Source organism: Enoplosus armatus, chromosome 8, assembly GCF_043641665.1.
Source record: "Enoplosus armatus isolate fEnoArm2 chromosome 8, fEnoArm2.hap1, whole genome shotgun sequence".
Taxonomy (NCBI): Eukaryota; Metazoa; Chordata; class Actinopteri; order Centrarchiformes; family Enoplosidae; genus Enoplosus; species Enoplosus armatus.
The window spans coordinates 13,290,863-13,303,582 of record NC_092187.1 but is presented as its reverse complement, the minus strand read 5'-3'; the positions used below and the strand labels follow the sequence as shown (position 1 = coordinate 13,303,582).

At 42.2% G+C, this 12,720-nt stretch overlaps 1 protein-coding gene across 1 annotated transcript; it reads left to right on the top strand.

Annotated features, from left to right (window-relative positions):
• Window positions 1–234: 234 nt before the first annotated feature.
• calcoco1a (calcium binding and coiled-coil domain 1a) lies at window positions 235–10,834 on the top strand. The gene is made up of 15 exons (XM_070910676.1): window positions 235–315; window positions 1,444–1,608; window positions 1,703–1,805; window positions 4,043–4,245; window positions 4,432–4,644; window positions 4,949–5,097; window positions 5,202–5,271; window positions 5,388–5,543; window positions 5,683–5,937; window positions 6,685–6,810; window positions 7,263–7,358; window positions 8,238–8,325; window positions 8,504–8,751; window positions 8,994–9,085; window positions 10,768–10,834. The coding sequence occupies exons 2-15, from the start codon at window positions 1,477–1,479 to the stop codon at window positions 10,793–10,795; spliced, it is 1,959 nt and encodes a 652-aa protein (XP_070766777.1). The 5' UTR covers window positions 235–315; window positions 1,444–1,476; the 3' UTR covers window positions 10,796–10,834.
• Window positions 10,835–12,720: the final 1,886 nt, after the last annotated feature.

Genomic DNA, 12,720 nt, shown 5'->3' with positions numbered 1-12,720 from the left:
CGTCCAGCGCGACCTCTGCTATTCTGCTTTGAGCTTGGGGATTGTAGTTTGAAGTGCGGTATTTCAGCGATGTTTTATCGGCGTGGTGAACAACAGCTCCCACAATTCCGCGGTGGCAGTGAAGCTGTCATGCTTGTGTTTTGCTTGGGTTTTTTGTTATTGTTTCGGGTTAGTGGAGCAACTGAGCCCGAGGAGGAACGCACGACTGTATCGCTCATGTTTTTGTTGTTTTCTCACGGATTGTGACTCCTGTATCTGATAGAGTTACGGCTCCTTTAGACTGTTTGTGGAGAAGTGAGGGCGATAAAAAAAAAGGTAAGCGAGACATCAGAGACGGTCGAGAGATAATGTGCGCAGATGTCTTTTGTAGTTAACAAAGCCTGTTATTGTCTCGCCTGACGTGCACGCGCAGCACATTAACTAATTGGACAATGATAGTACTTCCCGAGTACATACAGATCTACCTGTAATGGCTCCGATTACATGATCTGTCTTCCTAAGTTTGCATCGACGTGCGAGACACACTGTTTTCTCGACATGTGCTACTGTTGGGCCTCAAGCCTCGTGCTGTGTAATATGAACCCTCTGAAGACTACTGTACATTTTCCTCACTGATCTATGATTTTCGATGGAATCTGCAAAATGTTCTGCAATATTTACACGAGAAAAGTTTCTTCCCCTATTCCTCTGTTTAGAAGGATGCTTTACTAAAATAGAAAACTCTACACCCCTATAATTATATTGGATTATGACTGTACCACAAGAGATAAATAAAAAGCATGGGAAAGTCAGTTAATCCACAAGTGCAGCATATGTGCAGTGTAAGCCCAAGTAGGGCTTTTAGAGTTCTCTAAGTGTTTTTTCCTTGCACATGTTGTCATGTTAGTCTGTTGATAGTCTCTGAATGTCTGCCATGACAGGGTACCATCCAACAGTTAAGCACATATGGCCTATAGTGGAGTCACTACCCCACACAATGCTAAATGAATAAATAATGCTTTCTGTAAGCCACACGTGTCTCCAAGCGGTGTGGTTAACTGCAGGCAGGAATTCCTTAAAATTCATGGAGTGTATTGGAATGTACATGCTGGAGGCCCCCCAGACACCTTGAACTGCATGCTCACACGTGACTGTGTACAATAGCAAATGATGTTGCAGATGACTGAAATAGCCCTGGTGACAAACATGTAATATGTCCTGTTGCTCAAAAGGCAATGCTGTTGCTGAGGTTTAGTTCTGGTGTCCTCTCCTCAAGTGTGTGCTCAGTCAGGATATCCTCTTACACTAAATAAATATTCACAGGCCGCTAGCTCTGTCTTGTTTGTTCTTCAGCGCTCACCTCTTACCTATCATCTATCCAACAAGCATGTCAGTTTCTACCTTGACCTTGTTGTAAACAACAATTATAAACGCAAGTTTGAACATTGTGTTTTTTTCCGGTAGGTGCAAAATAGCCTGCCTTTGTTTTGTGTTGCCATGGAAAAGGCTTGGCGAGTGGAGTTTAGAAACGTGGGCTGCAGTTACTTCCCTCAGAGCAGAGTCGATTGCCACTACACACTGAGCTCACAGCACAACTGGGCCAGCAATGACTGGATAGGGCTCTTCAAGGTATTGTTAACCTGACGACTGTCACAAAAATCAAGTGAATAAACAGTATATGTATTCAAGTGCAAAATAACTGTGTGCATGTTTTCTTCCTCAGGTGGGATGGTCATCAGTGAAGGACTACCACACGTTTGTTTGGGCACTGGCCCCGGCTGACTATCAGGAGGGCACAGAAGTCAACTGCTGTGTGCACTTCCAGGGTACTCGTGCCCTTGTTTTCTAATTGCATTTTATTTTCCATAGTTAGCCAGAATCTTTACTAGTACAGTGCTTACATCCGCACATAAAACCTTCAGCAGGAGATTGATGTTTCTGTAAATTGAATTGCTCTGTTGTATAACAAAAGGCGAGTGGTGTATTGAGTGGAAGGAAATGTTAGTTATTTCTATCTTAAAAGAGTATTTCCACAGATGTAAAAGCAAAAATATCCTGCGCAGAAGACAGATATCCTTCTTAGCTTGGTCTCTAACAAAGACACAGTCACACAGACACAGGAGGTTGAGTAATGAGGATGACAAAGACAATGGCTCAAAGCCTGCTCTGACCACAACTACTCACTGGAGAATACAGTGTTCACTCTGTCCTGTCTGTCAGTGGCAACTGATAAGCCTGATTCAGTGTGAGGGGGCACGTGTGCAGCAGGTGTGGCATTGACCTCTGATTTAGTGATTTATCACTAACTTAAGCATACTGTCAATGTCATTCTTCATTGGGAGAAAAGCAGGGGAAGGGAAGTCTAAGATAAGCGATGCAGTGATTTAAAAAGGAGGTTGCCTGGACTGTGACCGAAGCTGGTGCTATAAGTTACAATACAGCTCATATACTTTGCTGTATGTCACCCTTCCTGTCTGTTTTCAATCTGGCCACTTTACTGTACATGTGTTATGAAACAGAAATCCTAAATAAATCATTCTAAATATGGAATTATAGCCTGCGTGAGATAAGGATAATATTAGGTTAGCTTACTTTATGGGCTGGATGAAGTCACGGGCTGTGGCTGGATGCTCTCTGGTCAAACTGGGAAGCAGCAACATCATCAGTTCCTGCGTGGATTAAAAAAAAATGAAACAGAGAATCAAGAATGTGGAGATATGAACAAATATGGTTAAACAAAATAAATAAAATGGAAGTCAGTTGCAAGGTTATGCTAATAGCACAACTAGTAAAGAAACGAGAAAAGAAGAAAAGTGCTTTCTTACTGGACGGTAGTGTTAGATAAATGATGTCTCATGTGTAAAGGTGTGAAAATACAGTAGACTGAGAAACGTCGTTGTTTAATGAGACGTTAGCTTGCAGCAGGTTACTGAAGTATTGGCGCCAGCTAGCTATTCACTGACCAACAGGGCCTTAAATGCAGGCTGCTCCTCAGAGGTCCTGTCTTCAGTGAAGCCCCCGGTTTTACTAACTTTCTGGATTCTGAACAAAATCCAGTCGGTTCTTGCATGTATTGGTGGCTAGCTATCTAACAAAGTACAACATACGAGTGAGACAAACGTTGAGCCATTGAAAGTTGTATTTTTCTTTAGGCGGAGGTTATTGTTAACCGTTTGCACCTGCTTCAGTTAACTGTTAATGCGACGCCATGATAAACCTGTCCAAGGCTAATCACGCTTCTGAACAGAGACTCGATATTCTCATCTTACCTCCAACAAATAACCGTTTCTCATCAAATGTAAGTATTTCTTTAAGCACCACAGGTGCCCATAAAGCAGCTACTTTGCTCTGTTGTAAGAGGCATCTACAAAGTGAAGCAGCACTCGTCAAGAGTAAGCTAGCTCTGATACGGGACCGTTTGAGTGACCCGCCTTTTTCAGGTAGGCGGCGCTCATTAGTACTTTGACGGAAGAATAATGAAAACAGGAACTCACTCGAAACAGGCTGGACTTCTGGACGATATATCAGGATGGTAAAAGTCTATTGCAGGCCGATGTAAAGTAACAAAACCTCAGCTAATTCCTAGGGAGTAGGCCTAATTTCCAATAAAGTCTTTGCGACACTGTTCAATCAAAGATGGCGCGCAACGCTATTTTTGTTTTTATACGCTCACCTGTGATGAACGATCTGAGTGCTGCCTCTGGTGGCCGGGAGCTGTATTGCAACACTCCGCTCATAAATTAATGTTGCAATTTAAAAAAAATACATTTGTAAATTTAATGTTTTATGTATTACAATAATCCAGCTGCATAAATGTAAAATGTGTATTGTATAAATACCAAAATACTGTTCGGCTGCTGTATCATTAAGATTTCGGGTAATCTGAACAGGCAATTAGGTCTTCCAAAATCAGAGGTAGTAAAATTACCTAAAGTGCACTTAGCTTCCACCTTGTCCTTGTTCAACATTATATACAGCATAATGGGAAGCCAGCTCAAAAATGAAAAATTCTTTACTGCTTATTAATTTTAACATGACTCATCTTTTTTCTACCACTTTTTAGCCTCCTACCTACCCAAGCCCAGCTCCCAAGAGTATGAGTTTGTATATATCGATGCTAAGGGGGAAGTGGGCTCCTGCAGCTCCAAATTCACTTTCTGCGCTCCGAAACCACTTGAGGATCTGGTGACCCTCGAGGAGGAGCCCCATGGAGAGGAAGGAGTCACAGACATGTTGCTGGTAGTGCCCAGGGCTGAACTGCTGCAGGTGAGGATAACAAATACAGAATAGATTGACTAGATAAGGTTGAGAAAGAGCATGTTTTTCAGGTTTGCAAAATTAGTGTAAAAACACATAACCTCAATCAATACTGTTGTTTACTGCTGGCACACAAAGACTAAACCACAATTATGATTCCCTGTCCGCTGCCTGTTTCCTTCTGTCTCTTGTCAGAGCCGACTGCAGGAATGTCTGCGAGAGCGCGCTGAGCTGCTGCAGGTGCAGGAGGTGGCAAACAGGCAAAGGGGGAAAGAGAAGGAGGAGTACAAGAGGGTGAGGGAGGCCTGGGACAGACGATGCAAAGATCTAGAAAGTGATATCGCCAGGCTGCAGGAGGAGCTGATGCAGAGTCGAGAGAAGATGAAGGAGATGGAGAGGATGCAGAAGGTGGTGTATAGAGCTAGGCAAATAACAGGGGCAAGATCATTTGATTAGGACCAATTTGCCTATTACCATTTCCATACTTTTCACTGTATCTGTGCCCATATTCTCCAATGAAAAGCACAAGTCTCTGCTTAAACAATATCCTGACTTTTTTGATATAAAATTCTAAATATCAGTAATTCAATGAAATGTCTGGGTTGTTATAATAAAATGTTAAATGTAAAACATTTTCATATGGGTATCCTAGTCTGTATCATGATAAATTAAAATTCCTCATAAAAATGAGTAATTGCCTCTGGTCTGTTAGGAGGAGCAGGCTGTAGGAGAATCACTAGCCCAGGAGAAAAGCACTTTATTGGATGCGAAGGAGGCGAGCAAAGTGCGAATCAAAGAGCTGGAGGAGGATATCAAAACCCTGACACAGAGAACTCTGGAAAGAGAGATGGAGTTGGAAAGGTATGACATTTTCTTTTTTTTTCTCGCTTTGTCTCTTTTCCCTCGTTTATGTTATGTCTCATGAATACTTTTGATTGTCAGTAACCAAATCTGTGTGTGCGCAGGATGAAGGAAAGAGCAAAGAGGGCAGCAGCTCAGAGAAAGGAAGAGGGGAGTGAGAGAAAGAGCCTGCAGGTAATTATAATTCAGAACATGCTGTATATCATAAATAAAAAACTGTGTCTCCGTTGTTCTTTTCTTCTACAGCTCCTTCTCTCTTCCCATCTGTGTCATTTATTTCTGTCTTTTAGACCAAGCTGGAACAGACTGAGGGTGAACTCCGAAGCCTGTCTAAGGAGTTCCAGGGCCTGAGGAATTCGCTGGCCCAGAGAGATACAAGTGTCCTGCAGCTCCAAAGCACCATCACCACCCTCACCCAGAAACTCACCACTGCCCACAGGAAAGAGGTCAGACATTTCTTTGGGAATCAAAGGGGACGGGCTTGAAAGGAGTGTTGAGATTAATATATGGATTGATAGTTAAAGCAAATCACCTACAGTTACAGATATGTAGCCAACACACACTTTCTTGTTCCTTTATGGCCAGGCGGAGAGCGAGGCAACGCTGAAGGAGATGCGGAGCCAGCGGGAGCGTCTGAACGCGAGCGAGCGTGCTGTGGAGGGCTTGAAGAGTGATCTAAGTGCCATGGTAGCCCAGAGGGATCATGGGCAGGCCGAATTGCACCAGGCTCGTCTGCAGGCTGCCCAACTCACCCTGCAGCTTGCAGATTCCAGTCTGGCCCTGAGGGAGGCAAGAGCCCGCTGGGCCCAGGAGAGGCAGAATTTGCAGCGCACTGCTGAGGTACTGTATCGCTGCAGAACATAGAATGTGAAGTGAAGTGGAGAATTTAGAAAATGTTATATATTTGTACTGTGGTGAAGGTAAAGTTTTGAATATATTTTAGCATATGTCATTACTGTCCAAATATCTTTATGTTGTTAGATGCCATGATGTTTCAAAACAGATGATCAAGATGAAATGCTCCCATAGCTCTCCTAAGTGGCATATGTTGCTTATCTTATTTTGTATTGCTGCTGTGCAGTTGAGTCGAGTTTTTATGCCTCTGCACCGGCGATAGACGTTGCTGGAGGCATCGTGTTTTCAGGTTGTCAGTCCATCCATATGTCTGTCCATACGATCGTATATCTGTCCCATTCTCGTCAACGCGATATCTCAGGAATTTCTTCAAATGTGGCACAAACGTCCACTTGGACTCAAGGATGAACTGATTAGAATTTGGTCGTCAACTTAACTCAAGAATTGATTTGGATCGGACCATGAATTGCTGACACTTTTGACTCAAAGGTCAAAGGTCACCGTGACTTGAAAATAGATTTTTATCCGTAATTTCAGTTTTAGTTCCTTCCAAGTCTTCACTACATATATTATGTGAGTCTGGACAGACATGGATGTAAACGGAAACTTGACTGGTTGGCAAAGGCATACAACTGCGGGGCAGTAATTATAGTTACACATGGTCCAGTGACCATAACTGCCTGAGGTCAACATGTTATATACTGAGTAAATGTGTGTGTGTCACCCTGACAGAAGGACCACGAGCGTCTGGAGAAACTCAACGCAGAGATGCAGAGGATGGAGGAGAGGCTGCAGGAGGAGAGGATGGAGAGAGTGAAGCTGGAGGTTGAGCTTGGGAGAGAAAAGGATTGCAACCGGGTGAGAAAGACACCTAAGAACTTGTCGTTTTCAGTGTTTCTTGTTATTGTTTTATAAAATAAAATATCTTGTTTAATCCATACACAAACAGAAGAGTACAAACGACAAGTTGTGGTTTTACAGGGATTTAAGTGCTGGAACTATTTCTTGGCCTGGCACAGTGACTTCCAGCAGTCTTGTTGTTACCATGATTGCTTCTAGTCTTTATGCTAAGCTAAGCTAATTGCCTGTTGGCTCTGAATTCACATTTGCTATACAGAAATGAGAGTAGTATCATTCTTCCCCTCTAACTCTCTGCAAGAAAGCAAATCAGCATATTTCCCAAAATGTCGAGCCATTCCTTTAACTTTACTGAGATTGACCCTGTACACTACACTGTTGTCATTCTGAAGTCACAGCATCTGTTAGATGGTTCTGACACAGCCTGTTGTCCTCTGATGTCTGGCATGCAGGTTCAGCTGAGTGAAACCCGGAGGGAGCTCCAGGAGCTGAAGGCTAGCCTGAGGGTCGCCCAAAAAGAGAAGGAGCAGCTACTTGCAGAGAAACAGGTCAGAAACACTGTTTGACAGCTTGAATCTGTGCTGAACGTTTGTCCAAAAAAAAGGGGAAAACTATAATGTTTTGAGATTGGTATAAACATGTGTAAACACTGTGCATGTATGGGGATACAGGCACTGACTGCTCTGTTCATCATCATCTGATAAGGTCTCAAGGCTAATAAGCGGCTTGTATGGATTAACAAGTAAAGCGTAACAGTTTTTTCCTAATCAGCTCAAACTGCAACACTCAGCTTTAAATTTAGTTTAATTACAATATGTACCTCACTCAGGCTCGACTGCACCTATGAATAATTGTTTTTCTAAAAGCTCTGTATTAATAATATATTATTATATCCTAAAGCTTACTTGTGTAATATATACACAAGTACACAGGGATCGTGAATGCCCTAGGTGTTGGGAATCTTCTGTCTGTTGTTGTCTTCTTAGTTGTTATTGTGCAATATAAATAGTTTATAGTGCAATATAAATCAGTGGATTTCAGGGCAGTCAGTGTTGCTGCTGTTAAAGTGCCTGCAGAGTTTTTGTTGGCTAACCACCATCACATTTGCCCGCTACTGGCAGAGAAGATGGTCAATGTTTTTAAAATCAGTGTCCAGCTTAATTTTAACACATCGGCCATATGGGTGCATAGCAGCCAATCTGTGGCACATCGTGAATCAAACAAATGTTTAAATGTTTATTGAACTGTGATGATAATATTTATATAATAGCAAATGTTGTTTTTTGTGTATTTACTGTGTAACCATTTTATGTGGCTTTGGCTTGAAGAAGTCAGACATAATGAGGTTTATGAGGGTGACGGCCGCTGAAGCCGTGATGAAGGTCCTGCCCTGGTGTGTGATATGACGGCTGTATTTTCCACTGCAGGAGTTGATGGAGTACATCTGTCAGCTGGAGCAGAAGATGGGAACAGTGGCCAGTGCCAAGTGGAGCGCTGCCCCGATTGCCTCTACAGGTGAATGGAGCCACACATTAATCTACTGTATGCCCTGCAGATGTGAACAATAAAAGTGTTAACTATCATTCAACAGCAACACTAAATATTGTTTAGAATGGCCGACGTCGTGGGAGACAGGAGCAGTGCGCTGAAGAAAAGTGACCACTTTTTCATTGCCAATGTTTTTATCTGGCAGGTCGGCCCGGCAGTGCATTATCTGACTCTGAGGACGAGAACCCGGAGGCTTTGCAGCCCCTCCGTCCACCGAGACCTTTGGGACACTACAGCCTGTGTGAGCAGGGCGAGCCTGACTCCTTGCTCCTTGCCACCCCTCCTCCCTCCCCCAGGGAGGCGGAGAGGAGCGCAGTGGTCATCAACCAGCCAGCCCCGCTCTCCTCGCCACACCAGGCCGGCTCAGACACTCTGGCGCACAGCTCTGATTCGGTGAGACGTGCTATCTGAGCCATTCAGCATCACCATCGTGTAATTATATGCAATACTGAAAATGAGCTATGTCTTCATGCTGATAGCCAAGCGTACCATTTAAACATGGGCAGTGGATCGTTTGATATAGACATTATCTCCTAGAAGCAATTAGGCCGCTAGTCTGCAAGTTATTAGACTGTAATAGCTGCCGGACAGACGTGTTAAATGTGTGTGTGTGTGTGTTGCTCTCTGGTGTTAAGGAGGAGGAATCTGATCCAGTTCAGAGTGGAAGGCAGAGCTCTGGAGAGGAAACAGCACTTTTGCTGCCCGAGCACACCGACACTGTTCTCAGGTACAACCTCCCACCTCAAACACACATCATACATAGAATATATACACATACACACACAGGAGGAGGTAAAAAAAAAAAAGTACTGATATCCATTACTGTCAAATATCAAAGGAAGAAAACAAAATTTGACTAATGTAAAAGTACATACTGTACGTATTACATAGTAAAATGTTCTAAAATGTCAAAAGTCGTCAGTTCCTTTCACCAGTGGTGGAAAGTAACTAAGAAACTAATTTAGTACAGTGTTTGAGTTTTTGTACTTTACTCCAGTATTTCCATTTTATGCTACTTTAGACCTCTACTCAACTACTTGGCTCCATTTCAGAGGGAAATATTACTACATGAATACAAAGCTGTTTAGCAGAACTTTCTTTTTCTTCTTTTCTACCCCTTTAATCATCTCAGATCCCTTCAGTTTTATCTTATGACCCTTTAGAGAGGGCGTGACCCTTAGATTGGGAACCACTGGACTAAACTATCTAACTTCACATCAAGTAGTTCAAACTAACTCCACCTCAAGCAACAACAGAAAAACATTGTTGCTTCAGTATGAAGAACCTAATAATGTCATATATAAGAATTATATTATATATACATGAAGTCCATTTTTCTTTGGGACAAGAACTTTTACATTTGAAAACATTTGATTTTGCTGATAATACTTCTGTACTTTTACATATATAGGATTTTGAATGCAGGACTTTGACTTGTAATGGAGTATTTTTATGTTGTTGTAGTGGTACTTTTACTCAAGTAAAGGATCTGAGTACTTCCTCTACCACTTTCACACTGTTACGTTGTTGTTACATTAACACATGGAAGTATTTAATGTTGCAACTGAAATAACTACTTTATATCCTACTGCTGTTATAGCCTCTAAAAGACGAAAACGATGTGAATGGACACGCTACTTGCCTTCCCTTAAAATAACTTGTAGGATTTAGGTTAGCATGTTTTTCTTCTAATGAAGGGCACAGAAAGCTACACAATCACCACAAATCGAGCAGAAGCCAACAAACGTCTTCCCGTCATGCTGGCTGGTTTTAAACTCCAGCAATGCGTCATATTTTATGAGCTCATGACTTGATTTGTGTGTACAACCTCACTCTTTAAAGTAACTTGTGAACACAGCAGCCAGGTGAATGCAACGGAGTAAAAAGTGTCGTATTTCTCCCTTAAATGTAGAAAAATAGAAGCCTAGTGTATGTCAAAATGGAAGAATGAAGTACTTGTACTTTAAAATTGTACATAAGCATAGTACCAGAGTAGATCTACTTAGTTACTCTCCACCTCACGCTCACACTCTGAATTCAAAGCTTGCTAATGCACGCAGACACATTATTTACTGCGACAGGGCGAGTATGGCTGAAAGATGGAAGTTTTGAATATGCGGTCGTAAAAGAAGTTGAGTCAGGGTGAGGCGGGGGAGACTGCGTGAGACGGAGCTGGGGCGTGGGCGGGGCGAGATGGGAGGACAAGGGGACAGATAAGTTGACAGCAAGCCGTAGCAATGATTTACCTGAGGGGTGTACCGCAGTCACGGGCCAATTTTCAGCATCATTAAAGCCCTCTCTCTCCCACTCAGCCGCTCCTTCAGTCTAACCTCCTCTTTCAACCAGAATGTGTGTGTTTTTTTTCACTTTTTCACACACACGCGCACTCTGCTTTGTGTCCTCCTCCAGTGATCTGGCCGACACCTCGCTATGGTAACCAGTGGACATCCGGCCACAGCCACGGCGGGCGATCAAAAGGAGGAGGGGGGGGGGGGGGCTTCCTTGGAGTTATTGTGGTTCCACATTACTTCCACTAACAAGCACATGCACAGCTCACTCACTACACAGACAAAATGTTAATATGCAATTTACATCGTATCCGCCATGAACCGTTTTTCCCTCCTAGACTGTTGTGTTGTTGCCCTCGCTGTTTTCGCTGTTAGGAATGACATAATGCGCGTGGCGGCAGGTCAACGCCGTGTTTATGACTGACATAAGACTGTTGCACAGTTTTAGGCATGGGCTCTGGCGTTTGAGAGTTTGCAGGCTGTAGCAGAATGATTTCTGTTGAATCATTGCTATGTCGAGAGCTTTACGATGGATGTTATGTCGTTTTTATGACATTTGTGATTAGGAGTCATGACAGGCACTGTAATTATGATGTTTTGTGCGGGGTCCGGCTCCGCTGGAAATCATGGCAAAACTCTCTTCCAGCTTTAAATTCTCCACAGCAGCTTTGAACACTATTCATGGCAGCATAAAGTAACGATACAGCATCATGCTCGAATTATAGTGCAGCGATGTAAGTCTATGACATCATATTTCTCCTCCGTTTACTCAGAGCTAAGATTTGATATGCACTTTCTTGTACGCATTAGCAGTTGACTGTTGTCATGCAGATGCAGTTAAGGAGATTTAGAGGCGCTCTAAGATGGACAAGCGTTTAAAACACAGAGTTTATTGAACAGATTGAGTTTAAAGTCTATTAAGATAGATGCCAGATGCAACTTTCTACTTCAGTAACTTCATATCGTCGTTATTATAAAATTAATGCTCATAAGCTTTTCACTATAGATCAGCTGCAGTTTTTACTAGTTAATGGTCCTGAATTTTACGTTTCATAATGATTAAAATGAAATGCTAATTTACTAGCTGGTCATTTGGATATTTAGTGTTGCTCTTTGTTACAGTTTGTATTGTACAGAAATCTTATCTCTCATCCATGCAGTTCTAAATTTGTGCCTAAAATGATGGGGGGGGTCAAAGAAAATCATCTTTATGGATCCTGACATCGCGACATGGTGTTGGTATTTTCCCCCTCGCCCTACGGCGATATACTGCCTAATCAAAATTGCTGCCTACCTTTTAATCAATACTGTATGCATTTTTCATGATTTTCTATTTATAATTAACTTGAGTTATGCTGCAATGAAACTATATTCAGGTTTAGTTTGAAAATAGGCGTTCGTTTTTTCACACAACTGTTTGTGCAATGTGTGACAAAATTTTCCATGCTTGGCTAAGAAGATTTGCTAGACACTTTGACGCTTGGTTTTATCTGCTGTATTTGCACCCTATTTTTACTATAGAAGAGTTTTTAGATGAAAGTTGATATATATGGATACTTAATATGTCGGTTGTGTCTTTCATCATTATCTTAATCATTACCATTGTGTGCTGTGTTTACGTATAGTTTACCTACACGTTTTGTTCTTACCTTCTGTCTTCAAATACTCACTTTGACTGTATTAAGATTTGATATTTGAGTTATATTGTTGCAAGATATTGGTGCTAATGAAAGGGAATGATACCAGCGTGTTGCATTTAAGGAAGGAGGTGGAAATCTGCAAAAAGAAATTGATTTTAATGTTTAAAGAGCTTCAACAGGAACAGGATTATTGAAGTAGTCATGAAAGGAGTAAATGTCTGTCCAGCCTCTCGTTTACCTTGTGTCGCTAGGTATTCTGATGTTGAGTCTCCTTATGTAGATGCGGGAATGTTTTGAGGAGCCTGGTATTCTTTCCCGGAAGATAGGGCACAGCATGTATTCTCCATAGTCCTTGTTTGTGGTTGTAATCTGACTTTATGTCTTAGGGAAGTAATTTTTTTGTTGTTCCGCTGAGAGCTCCAGTACTCCTCGTC